The 13,349-nt window shown below is 39.2% G+C and overlaps 1 protein-coding gene across 8 annotated transcripts in view; it reads left to right on the top strand.

The window, feature by feature from the left end:
- The window catches only part of HDX (highly divergent homeobox), a 46,354-nt gene extending 33,608 nt beyond the window's left edge, over positions 1-12,746 (top strand). For 7 of the 8 annotated variants that reach the window (XM_071813466.1, XM_065846429.2, XM_071813465.1 and 4 more), the window contains 3 exons: positions 2,312-2,395; positions 4,865-4,987; positions 5,943-12,746. In XM_071813466.1, the coding sequence (XP_071669567.1) occupies positions 2,312-2,395; positions 4,865-4,987; positions 5,943-6,068 (333 nt within the window). In that variant the 3' untranslated portion in view covers positions 6,069-12,746. Of the gene's footprint in view, positions 1-97; positions 157-2,311; positions 2,396-4,864; positions 4,988-5,942 lie in introns of those variants that run through there. The other variant, XM_065846430.2, reaches the window with a different exon arrangement.
- Positions 12,747-13,349: the final 603 nt, after the last annotated feature.

The raw sequence follows: 13,349 nt of genomic DNA, 5'->3' as shown, positions 1-13,349 counted from the left end.
GTTGTTCTTGCTATTTTTAATTGCCTGTGGTGAGACAAGGAAGGAAAGACAGAGGGAGGAGTCATGGCAAATAATGCAATATATCCCCTTTGTTTAGCCTGCCTTCTCTCAAATTAGAAGAAAGGAGAGGAGCAAGAGGAGAGAAGACCCCAAGTGGTAGGGTAATTTTTATCTTAAAAGTTATCTGCAGAATGAACAGGTGATGCTTCCAGTTCCCACTTGCACTCTTCTTGCAGTCAGAGGTTAAACAATAGCTCAGAACATAATGAGAACTTTTGTGTTAATTAATCACACACAACCTGAAGTGGGAAAGCGAACAGGAGATTCTCTTTATCTATAGAGAACATTTTCTTTCTTTTGGTAATATGTGAGCATCTTTTGCGTAAACTGGAATCCTGTGGCCACATTTTCTGTGGTTGCCTGAATAGAAGCAGCTGCCTCTTTCCTTTGTTTACCTGAGTGGCCTGCTGTGACCTTAGATACCGCCACGCGGAGGCTCAGGCTGGGGATGCACGTACCGTGGAGATGCAGAATGGAAAATGACAAAAGGCAAAAGGTTTGCAAAGAGGATGCCCAGGAGATTCAGTTCTCCAGTCTGCGCAAACTCCAGCATTGCAGAATTTGATATAATAAAAGGAGGGGGAAATAAGAGTAGTTTTTTCATACTCTATTCTGAAAACACTGTAACAAAATTTTTAAAATGTATGCAGTTAAAATTGGGCTAATATACATTGGACTTGCATAAGAGATACCCTTTTCTTATTTGAAATTCTAATCTCTTCCCTACTATCTTAAAATGTATCATTATAAGAAAGAGTGTGTGAATGTTTGGCATTTATTTAGAGACTCTTTCCTCAAGCTGAGTCTAAAACCAAAAATATTTGAATCACAGTGTTACCCAGGGTATGATACAGCAGCAGATCCTCATGACATTAAGCCTTTGAAATATTATCACTTCAGCTGGCTTGTCAGGCAGTAAAACACAGAAAATGTGGTTTCCTCTCCCTACCCGCAACACATACTTGTGATTTTGGTGGGCACTATGAGTGAGAGACTTTGACCTCTCCTGAAGGGTTTCTCCATGTGTTCAGGAGGACATTTGTGATGACTGGTCTGCAGGCTGACAGGACACACACACACAGGCTGCAGAGAAGAAACCTCTAAGATAACACGTCAAGAACTAACCATTAAAATGTCTTGGCAGTGTGGGGCCTTGCCTGCATTGTATTAAACATTATACTAAAAAACAGAATAAAATCACTTTAATTATATATACTCTTATAAATGCTTACAACTGCCAAAAATAATTAAAAAAACCCGTCTCTCTTCTTACACAACCACTGCTTCCCTCTCAAAACTCAATGAAATCTCTGCTTTCATCTGTGCAGTTATCTTTTTGAGCTCTTGGTAAACAAAATGCTATTCTTACCACTATCTAATCCAAATTTGTTCCATCTCTTTGAGGTCTAGCTTAGTTATGAATAAAAATTAAAATCTTGTAGGAGAAAACAAAAATTTACACATTTTCAGTGCACCTATCAAAATAATCTTTTAAGATCATTTTCTTACATGAGAAGGTTTTCTGTTGGGAAGAAAAACAGAACATGCAAGTTGTAAATACTTAAAAGCGTATGTTTTAAAACTTGAGATTGTAAGTTCTAAACAGCAACTAAGTTTGGTCTTTAACACCATGCTTGAGATACCTTTAGAAACCCAATATAAAAAGGTCTTGAGTTTTTGAGAACTGAGTGAAAATGTCTCTATGGATACATTTGGAACTGTTCTTTATATCAGCATCCTCTTCTCGTTAGGGCATTTGACTTGCTCTATGGCCAGAGAAGGCCAAAGGAAACCTTGGTGGGTTTTTTTTAGGAAAGAAGCAGGTCAGTCAGGACTTGGCTGGCACTTGCATAACGTCTGTTTTGCTCCAGAGGAATATACTTCCCCAGCCTTCTTTGCCCTGCGAGAGATCTTCAACAAAAGCCTTACAGGATGAAATGCAGCTTTTTTGCAGGCTCTAGTGAGATTTAGTAATGTGCAACGTCATGCCAAAAGTGGGCTGAGATAGGAGCCCAGGGCAGCACGGCAGCAGCTCTGAGCAGGGACGGTTTCCTTGGATTCCCCCTGGATGGCGTGGCTGAGGTGCATGATTGCCATCTAACGGGGGCTCCACGAGGCAGAATTTCTCATAAGCAAGGAAAAGGTCCTGTTACCTTAATCCTTTTCGTCCCGGTTTGAGATACGGGCTGTTTTTTGTTTGTCTGATCTATGCATTTAAATATTTGGAATGAACCGTTTACTTCTGTTTCAGAAAATAGAAATTATAGATGATGAAGAAAGTGATATGATAAGTAATTCTGAAGTGGATCAAATGAGTTCTCTTTTGGATTATAAGGTGAGTAATTAGGCTATATCGTGTTAAGCAAGACAATCCTTCCCACAGAGCGTGGATGGGTGCGACTGCGAGGAATTCAGCAAAGGCGGGTGGGAGCCTGCAGCTCTGCTGTCCCCGTGGTACGGCACGTCGCACCCTCCATCGCGTCTCCTCATCCCATTTAGACATATCACCCGTATTTCAACCCAGAGGGAGGCAGGAAAAATCCCATTTTTACAGAGCAGTGACGTTCCTCTCTCTGGAGCCATCTGCAGCTCCCACCTTGTGTCCCAGAACAACTTATTTCACCTCTAAACCAAAACTTTCTTTTTGTACAAGAATTGTTCATGGGAGTGTTACAGCACGCTTGGGTGTGCAGCTCTGGGAAGGGACATAACAGCTGGAACCCTTGAATATTATAAAACGAGGGATCTGAGAAGTCGTGTCTGGAAGCAGGAGTTGTAGGAGGGAGGGAAGTCGGACACCTGACAGCTGCTGTTTGTGTTATATATTGAGCATGTGTTTACCTATGTAGCTGATGTTTTTACTTAGAAAACAGGTATGTTCCACTAATGATAATCAGTTCCCAAAATAATAAATAGATCATCTTTTCAGAACAAAAAGTACTCCTTCAAGCAGTGTTTTCCTGGTAAGGACAGCAGGGGATGAATACGGAGAGGGAATGACCTTTTCTTAATGTCACCTGTCACCACAGTGAAAGGCTTGTTGTGGCAGCATGTCCTACAGAGCCTTGGTGGTTGGTTTGTTGTTTGACATTAGTGATTAGTCTTGGTGCTTATGTGCATTCTGTGTAAATCTTAATTTCTTCTTTGGATGGGCACAACGCATTGCTAAATGGGCAACTTTTAAGTCTCTGTCTGAAAGAAATGCATTGTTAATTTTCTTATGAGAGCCCAAGTATTTCTCTCTTATTCTCTGAGCTGCTATAGCCCGAAACTGTATGGTGAGTGATGCTTTGGCTGAAGAAATGTGAATTTTCTGGGGAAGATGCAAAAAAAAAAATAACAATTGTTAAAGTCTTGTTGCAGACCTTCCAGTTCATCATGTAGTCTAACCTTTTCAGCTAAAGTTGAATTACAGCCAGTCTAGCAAATGTTAGCACGAATATCAGAGCATAGTTCTATGTTATTAAACAAATGTATTTTCATCATTAAAACAAAATGCCATCTTACGAGTTCACTATTGAAATTTGCTTATGTAATTATTTGCTACCACCAAAACGAGCCATCAAGGAATGTTTTCAGGCAAAACTGCCAATCTGTTTAATCCTATGGTTGCATAGACAAGGGTGGGTTTTTTCTTGCCTCTGATATCTCTTAGCAAACGCAACACTTCACGTGAAATACCTGTGAACCTACATGCCCATCTTCAGTGTGCATCGTGCATTGCTAACAATTTCTATATGTATATATATTATTATTATCTTATGAGGGATGCACATTTGGTGCTGCTATGCAGACACCTTTTGCAAAAATGCATCATGACTTTGATCTTGAAAAGCCAACTGTTTATTTAGGTTACATGATCTTTACAAAGGTAAATAACCAGAGAAAAGTTAATTTTGGCTTTATACTGATCAACAGACTTAGCGTTTTGATCTTGCATACTAATCAGTCATTTTGAAGAAGAGATATTCGGAATAAACTGAAGTACTTATCAAATCTGAATTTTTAATTAAGAAGTTTGTTATTTTTATCTTAAGTGACACGGATTTATGCAAAGGTTGGAAAATGCCTTTTTAGCCACAAGCCTGCGCATTATTGATACTTCTTCATTTTGTAAATACATCCCTATTTATTCCATAGCTGAAAGATGTTGGGAAGGTTGGTGAGCTGACACTTCAAGATACGTGTCAGCTGCGCTAGAGGAGGTTGTATTGTAATTTGTGGCAGCTTTGAGGAATTACCAGCTTGTTTTTCCTGTTTTTTCTGTTAAGTGTCCTGCTGTAATAAAGGAATTTAGTTGCTGTCTGCCTGTTCAAGATCACTTCTAGGAAGAGTCCTGAGCCTTGATTTTCTTTATTTTAAAGTGAAATTAGAGGTCACCCTTGCAAAATAAAAAGCAGGGCTTTTTTTAAAAGGTTCATGTAAACTTTGGCTCAAGTCCTTAATGCTTTAATGATGGTCAGTCATTCTGAAGTGCCTTGTCTGCATGTAACATAATTTGCTGTTACATGTTTCTTGTGGAGGATAATGAGAAATTAATGTCATATGATACATTTGCAGGTTTAGTGTGATGCTACTTTTATCTAAAACCTCTATTCCTATCCAAAGTCTACGTGAACTGTACTGTAATTCTACAATTGTAGATGTTTTGGCTTTACGTAGGCTTTGGCAGGAATCATAATAAACACCTTTTTACTCATTTTCACTAAAACCATTTAGTTTTAACACAGGTGTGTTCAGGTGGCATTAAAGTGATGCAGCACTGTTTAAGATTTCCAGAACTTCATGTAATTTTCCCCCGCAGAATGAAGAAGTCCGATTCATTGAGAATGAGTTGGAGAACCACAAACAGAAGTATTTTGAACTACAGACATTCACTCGGAGTTTGATACTTGCTATTAAATCAGATGATAAAGAGCAGCAGCAGGTAAATCTCGAAATTTTAGTCACGGAAGGTGTTTGTCATTTTGTGCTGTCACTCCCTTGATTTTGTTCATAGTGCCCAGAGGCTCAAATTCTGATCAGGGCAGAACATCTTACAGACAAAGAAAAGCTGAACTTTAAACAAAGGAAGGTCTTGCGATCTAGACAGGCGGTGACAGGGACAGAGAAGTGTGACTTTGATCAAAGGACAACCAGAGCACTGGGATGCACAAAGGGACTTGTATTTGGCTGTTGGGAGATCTCAGATGTGAGATGTAGGAAGAAAGCCAGGCACTTCTTTTAATGCTTGGGTGGATCGTGCCTTGGATCAGTAACATTCTGTGCTTCATTTAGGAACAGATTTTGTTGCTTTTATTTTTTTCTTTTTACCTTTACAATCTGCAGTTTTTCAAGGGGTAAAAGTAGAATCTAACTTGCAAGAAAAAAACTTAGAACATGTCTACATCCAAAATAAATTTGTTTTCCATATTTTTTTTCGTAAACCCATGTGAACTGCATATAAAGAGAAGTAAACTTGAAATTTTTGAGATAAATAAATCAGTCACTGGAATGATCTTGTATGCAGCATCTAGTTCTGTCTCCTGCATTATCGCAGTATAGCGTGGGTATAGATAAACACAAAGCTTTTGCATGTTAAAAATATCTGAGTAAAATAAATGAATATAGATCATTTGGTTTCATCCAGTTTAGAGGGGGAAATTTGTTTTGAGCTGTTTCTAAAGTAACTTAAGTAACTTCTGGAATTGTTGTTCTAAGTTATGTCATCTTGGATAATGTTTTTCCTTTCAATATATATCAGTACTGACTTGGGGTTTTTTTGCCCATCCAATACTAACACTGAAAAGCTCAACAAAGCTTTTTCACTATATGTTTAACAGGCGTTTAATGCTGACATAAAATACATATTAATATTTTGTTGTAATATTTTTAATTTACAGGCGCTGCTCTCAGACTTACCTCCTGAACTAGAAGAAATGGATTTCAATCACGCGTCCCCAGAGCCTGATGATACCTCATTCAGCTTGTCGTCTTTATCAGAGAAAAATGCCTCAGACAGTTTGTGATTTTTTTTTTTGTGACTGACAGAAAGGAAACCCCGCGGAACGTGTAGGTTTCGAGAGAACGGCATTTCGCTATCCGGTGTTCTTCAGTCCAAACAAGCAAGCCCAAGGTGAAGCAGCCCTTGCAGAAGGGTGACTGTAGTTAGTGCGTCATGGCCGCAGTCTGCAGTGTCATGAGATTCCAAATGTTGTTCTGGGGAAATGAAATAACCGTGTGAGTTGGGCCTTGATTAGGATAACCTCTGACTTTCCGGAATAACTTGCTCTGTAGCAAAGTCTTTTTGAGCAGGGATCCAAGAATGGTAAAAAAAAGATGTCCTGTGATACAGACAGGTCATTCTCTTTCAGAGTCGTTTGCTCACCAGTCCTGTTTATTATTTATTTTTACTCAGGTAGGTGGACTAAAAATTTGGGATCCAAATAGAATAATGGGCTTTTTATGAGTTGTGCTTGAACCCTTTTGAAAATCTGAAATTAAACTCAAATCTTTTTCATTATGTGACTACAGATTGTTGAATCTTCCATTTTCTGATCAAAATAGCTGAAAAAACTTTGAAGGGTTAACTGAAAAATTTGAGTTATCATTAATAAATTATTAATGTACAGAAACAGTCATAAGTGTTATAACAAATTAGATGGATATGGGAAACCTGATAGCTGCAGAACGCAACTTTCTGGTGTTCTCACAGTATCAATGGCATTAGATGTTTACACTACTATTTAGGGGTTTATGAATGTAGTTACAGTTTTTATTTGTCAAACCTAAATGCTAAAGTTCTGTTCATGGTTTTCAGTATTGGTTATATGTTTCTCCACAAACTTTGCTCCATTTTATCAAGACACTGCTGTAAAGTCAGAGCTGTCGTCGTGTTCTGAAAGGTATTGGAGTGTTTGGAATTGAGCTTTGAGATCTATATGTGACCTGATTCTGAAGAAGCCCCATCTGATGAAGTTTTTGGCAACTGCCAGGTTACAGGTGCCATTTCCACACTGAGCTCGATTGCAGGCAGGGGAGGAAATGAATTTCTTCTTTCCCAGCTGTCATTGGCGTTGAACCCCTTTACTCATCTGATTAAACAGATGTGCAGACGCAGATCAATTGAGTAGGACATGTAGGTGCATGCCCATATTATTGATGCTTTATAACTTCTAATCTGAATATTCCTCTGCAAGCATTTTTGAAGCAGATACCTTCACAGTCTGGTAAAAAGCCTGATCTTTCGATTTTATGCCAAATAATTATTTACTCTGGTCAATACTTACTCATGTAGTACAGTAAGTAATGCCCGTGATTTCAGTGGGAAGTCTAAGGTGTAGCTCAGAACATCCAGAATGTTTCTTTACTACTGGGATTAACTCACAGTTTTAGGTTTTTCTCAGTCTGGTCTGTTCATCCCTAGTCACTTGTCCACCTTTTATTTTAGAATCAGTAGTGAGCTCTGTTTCGGGTTTTTTTCTGTCTCTGTGTTGTCCTTGGGCATGGGGAACTTTAAATAACATGGTTACCTGCCAGCTGCATAATGGAGAGCAGCAGTTTTTAAAAAAGAAAACAAAACCGTTTCACAGTTCTGGCTGCTCTACAATTCAGTTAATTCCCAAAAGACCTCTTACCATCTCTTCCACAGAGCAAACCCACAAAAGCAAACTGTTGGGCCTGTATTTGAGCTTAGGCGTTAAAACTCGGAGTAGAATCCCGAGAGAGAGGGCAGATGCTGTGTGTAAGCAGGAAGTAAGTGGCAGGTTACTCATCCTTTCACTGCCAGGTTTGTGAGCAAAGATCACAGTACTATCCTTCAAATGTGAGATAGGGCTCAACTGTAATTCTGCTCACTCTGAAAACATCATTTACAAAGGGTTTTCTCTACTGGGTTAACAATGCTTTCTATTTCTGCTCTCTCTAGATAGGAAATTTGTGCCACTGACAATGAATCCTCTTGTTTCCTCGAAGCTTTTCTGAAATTAAAAAAAAATAGTACTGTGATTTGCCACTATTTGGACCGTGTTTGCCACTCTTTGGGTCCTATTTTCCTGCTGCTTCCACCTAAATACCCATGACAAAAGGCAGGATACTCTTCATGAGAGTTCTTGATTTTATGGTCAACCGAGTTATCTGCCCTTATACAGAAAAACTTTCATTGATGATTCATATTTTGCTATGTCTTGCTTCTATTTTATATGCCAAATAAATTGAAGGCATTAGTTTTGAATGAACTACTACCAAGATGAAGCAATTCTGTAGATCCCTTTTCTCGAGGAGGCTGCACCCCTCTTTAGGATGTGCAGCTGAAGCTCCAGCTGGAGCCGGCACCCTCCTCATCCCCGGGGACATGGTGTCCTTTGGTCCTTTTCTCTTGTAGGTGACAAGACAAAACAGCAAAGTGGTCGTGCTTTCATATCCTGAAACACTTGACAATATTACAGGATATTCAGGAAGAGTATAAATTACATAACTGTATAGAATAATACTGTACAGCTGTTCCGTGTTTTGTTTATTAGTATATATTAGTAATATTTCCTGCCATGTGTAAAACAAAAAGCTTAATGCTATATTACCATTGCTGGTTATTGAAATTGTTGCTGCAGCAGTGGCTGAAAAGCCGCACACTTGCTCGTGAGGTCATGTAACACAACACTTAACCATCCTTGAGAGGCAGGAAAATACATATACACGTGTCGCACTTCAGACTAGCACATGCTTTGTCACTTAGGGCTTGGTTGTTTCTGTCCCTGCCAGGGCAGCATAACGTGCTCATCAGGTTTGCAGGTGACATCCTAGTCCCGGTCACCTGGGTCCCATCAGCTGGACCTTGGAACAATAGGAGAGAACTTGGTGCGTTCAGAACAATAGGGGAGAACTTAGCGGATTACTTTCCAGCTTCATCCTGGCAATTTGCGAGCACCGTATTGCTGGGCATCGCGTTCTGATCTGCAGGCACCAGGATGCTCATTTCCAGTTGAAATTCTGAGAGTTCTTCAGATGAAGGAACCTGCTGGGGGTGGCTCTCTGGGCCCAGGGCATTAGGATTTGATTTATGGTCACTTCCTCTGTTTGTAGGATACTAACAAAAGCCCACATTAAGTGCTAGTTCATCATTTGCGTAGATTTTCCATGACAGAGCTAAATTGTGTTGTGTTACGATGACAGAAATCAGCTATTTCAGTGGTTTGGCTCTGTAGTTTGAATAACCGCTTCAGCAGAAGTGCCACATATTGATATTTTTATGGTTTTTCTGCTATGACCCTCACTTGCTCTGTCCGTGGAAGATGGTTTCCCTGGAGTTGTTTATTCCTAATGCATCTGTCAGAATGTGGATGGTGACTTGTGTCTTTCTGAGGAAACCAGAGTGGGAAAAGGTAGTTTGGAGGAGACACTTTGAACCCAAGACAGGGCGCTGGCTCTCCTGGGGGAGCAATGAAAGGCTTTGATGGCAGCGAGCTCTCCCATGGCTACGAAAGCCTTTTCCTGGACCTGTGACGCTTTTCGTTTCCCTGCAGATGATGCTTCTGTCAAGTCTAATAGGAGTGAGTAATGGTAAATATTCTAATAGGTGCATTTTTGGCAGATTTAGAAGTACACAAACAGAGATACCATACAACTGTCAGTTTTCTTGAGCGCTTGGTTTGTGAAGCAGTGTTGCACTTTAATCTTTCCAAGTATTTCTTTTTCGCTAAGGCAATAACAAGTCTGAAAACGACAAGCAGATCCTGGGTTTTGCAGTCCTGTGGGTGCGAAAAGGAACGTACTGGGTGTATCTTTGTCTTCAGTTGGGAAGCAGCTTACTGAGTCCATATCTGCTGCTGTGGGTGTACAGCTGAAACGACAGGAGAAACCAACAGTATCATGAAAGCCTTTCTTGTGGAAATGGAAATGACTGGTTCCAATCGGTCAGCTGTCTGATTTGGGATCTCTGCTGTGCTCCCGTAGTTGTGACGGTTCGAAGCAGCCGTTGTGCAGCACTGAGATGTCCTGGGTACAGACTGTTGGGCTCAGGATATGAACTGAATAAGGAAAGACAATAATAGGCGTAAATGGAATAGCACAGAATAACTGAAACACAAAGAATTTATAGCTTGTAATGTTACAAGCAAACGCTTGATTTCCTACCTCCAGTCCCACTGCCCAGCTCCTTCATGTTGGCCAAATGTGAAATAAGAAGCGGTACTACAAAATAGGCGTTTTTTCCGTGGCAGAATAGGGTTTTCTTCTGACTACAGAGTATTTATTTGTCTCGGAAAGGCAGCAGCTGACATTTTGGTCAAAAGACAACAGACACACACGGGGCAGAACCTTGGGCTTGTGGTGGTTGTTGTTTTTAAACGAATGAACAATCCTCTTCTGTAACAGAGATGCTTCAGAATGTTCCTGTACGGAAAATGGTTTCAGGTCAGCTCTTTGGTACTGGTGACCATTTTACTGTATTACTGAACTAAGGAAAGAATTCTTTTAAATTCTGTATTACATTTTACACACACTACCTCTGAAACATGGCACCACCTTTAAAACCACACGGAAAATGTGAACTTAAAACATTTTTTTAATGTTTTCTAGGCAATAAATTATTTCCAACACGCATCCTTTAATTTTGTGCTTGTTTTTTAGTTGAGTGTGAGACATTCACTTGGATTTTTGTTTTAGTACCATGTGTATTTGTCTTAAACACTATCTATGGACAAGGACGTAATAAAAATGTGATATTGGGGAGAAAGGTTAGTAATGGTAGTAAATATTTCTGTTAAAGCTGAAGGATGCTGGAGTAAATGGTCAGCTCTGCGATTTTTGGTACAGGTACTGTGAGGAAGGGTTGTTATCCTTTATTCTGGTACTAAATGATTGTTGTAACGTAATACGTCATAAATTAATTTATCAGAGAGTCAGATAATGAGTCTCAGCAATGTAATGAGAAGAAATAGTATTTATCATTTCCTGTGCTATTGCAGTTCAGAAATATGTCCTTATAATTTTATTTCAGCTTTTTTTTTTTTGCATAGCAATACGTAGAAAGACCTCGTAGGAGCAGTTGTGATTTGCTGGTGAGCAAGTGTTAAGCAAAAAGGAATCGGCAGCAAGGTAAGGTTTAATGGAAGTGCAGACCGGGCTTTGGAGTGAAGGTTCGTCTGAACAGAGTCCCTGTAATTTCCCCCTCACTTCTCACTCTGAAGTGCGCAGGAAGGGACGGGGGCACGGGGGCGTCTCCCTTGAGTAGCAGAAATTAAGATCCTGGGGTTTTAGTCAAGAAAATGACAATAAAAAATGTCAGCGCCTTGGGAGACAAGAGCTGCTGCTTTGGCTTCAAATGGTGTGAAATACGGTTCAAAAATCTGGCAAATCTGCTGGATTGCGCTGGGGAAAAATTGTGTTCTCCAAGGGAAATTATCCTTTTTATGATTATTTCTAGAATTACTGAGTGTATATGACTACACTAATGCATATTTATAATGTGCACAGATACACTGAACTTGATCATCAGATTAGCATCTAAAAGGTATTTTCACTTAAAATATTAATGTAATTCTTCTAAAATATATTTTATTGGCTCTGTTTTATGTCTTACTATATATTGATTATATAGTTTTCAAATTTAGCCAAATGCATTCATACAAATACTGTTTATAGTTTAATTCCTTGCAAAAGTGGTAACTTTTAGACTTGGAAATTTATTAAAATGCCCATAATGAGGGGATTTCTAACTGACCTTGGCAAATAAACTGCTGTATTTATGAAGAGAAATGAATCTTCTGCCATGATAATTTCTGCTTTAGTTTCACTAAAATTATCAGTTTAGTTTTAAAAAAAAAAAAAAGTTGTGAAAGTTTAAATGTTGTTGTATCACTTGGATGTTTTCCTTAGCCCGCAAAACGTAATTCATTATCTTAAAACCTGTATCATTTCTGGACCAATTCATTAAGCTCTCTAACCTGAGTGTATTACTGAGTTTCTCTGTGAAAGTCAGGATTTAAATTACATTTCTATTATTTGTGTCAGTATGTGTAGCAAAGAAACTGCTATAAATCTTAACCTGAAGTACCTCCACTATGGTCCAGGACTATGATCTTGGCTTATTTGAAAGATGAATGCCTAGTGAAATATTCCATATGTTTGTATTGATTTTTTTTTCTGTATATAGAAGGATATTTATAACCTTGTATTAACAGAGTCATCATGAGAAATGCTTATTTCCTTCTTTAGAAGCCTGCTCAGCTATTTTTCTATAAAATGTTGGTCTTCACCTTAATTTTTTTTGGTGAAAAGTCGTGCCATAGATGTTTTAACTTATCTGCAGATAGTTTACAGAATTTGCGTTGACTTGGCTTTAGTTAATTAATTTTTCCTCAAATTGTTCAAAATTGTTTTCTCTTCCAAATGCATCTCAAGGTTGGTTTGCTTTCCTAATCTTTTTTTTTTTTGTTAAGTTTTGGAAGATACCTTCGTATGCATGCTTTGCTAGATCAGGTTTTTCCTCTGTAGTTCATTGTTTCTAGTTTAGAAAAACCTTTAATTGAAGGAAAAAATGAAGTAATGCTTGTACAAATGTATCTAGAATGGCCCAAACGGTCAGAGTAAAGGGCTATTTAGCATTGGTAAATTTGTCTACTAGACTCAAGGATATTTTTCTACGTCTGTCAAGTTTGGGACTATGGAGAAATATAATAAAGGTTGACTAACTCCTTTTCCTATACAAAGTTTTCCGTTTCTGTATTTATTATTGTCTTGTAAAATTTCAGTCCTGGTCAAAGTGTCAATAATTTGGTTACTGTCCCAGCCGGCGCCTTCACCTTCTGCGTCCCTGGGTCAGCACTTTTCACTCTTTCGCCAGGCGATTGGAATCTCCAGCAAATGCAAATAAAATCATTTTCCAGGTAGAACTTAGAGGCAGTTTGTATTTCCGCACAGGTTAAACAGGGGTGTGGGACTGTCCTTGTGCTGGGCCGCAGAGTCATTTGCCACCCAGCACACGGACTTAAATATTGAATTTTAACCAAGCGGCAGTTCTCAGCAGCCCACAGAGTTTTATGCGTTTATAAAAACAGAAATCTGGACAAAACATCCCAGCTGAGTTTTGCAGCAAACCTGCAAGAGACCCTGTACTGACTGCAGCCGGCCCTTGTTACGGAGATTTTGTTGGTTTGGGCCGTGCAGGAGGGACACGGCTGAGGCCATCAGGGACCTTCGGGGGGGGACACAGATGCTGTGAGAGATCGACCATTCATTGCAAGGAGTTTAGGAATGTCTTAAACTGATTTGTTATGAGTTTATGGAGAGGCTTTTCAGAGTTTTCTCTAACT

Source organism: Patagioenas fasciata, chromosome 11 (genome assembly GCF_037038585.1).
Source record: "Patagioenas fasciata isolate bPatFas1 chromosome 11, bPatFas1.hap1, whole genome shotgun sequence".
NCBI classification, from domain to species: domain Eukaryota; kingdom Metazoa; phylum Chordata; class Aves; order Columbiformes; family Columbidae; genus Patagioenas; species Patagioenas fasciata.
Note: the sequence above shows the minus strand (reverse complement) of the source record. Positions and strands in the feature narration are given on the sequence as shown.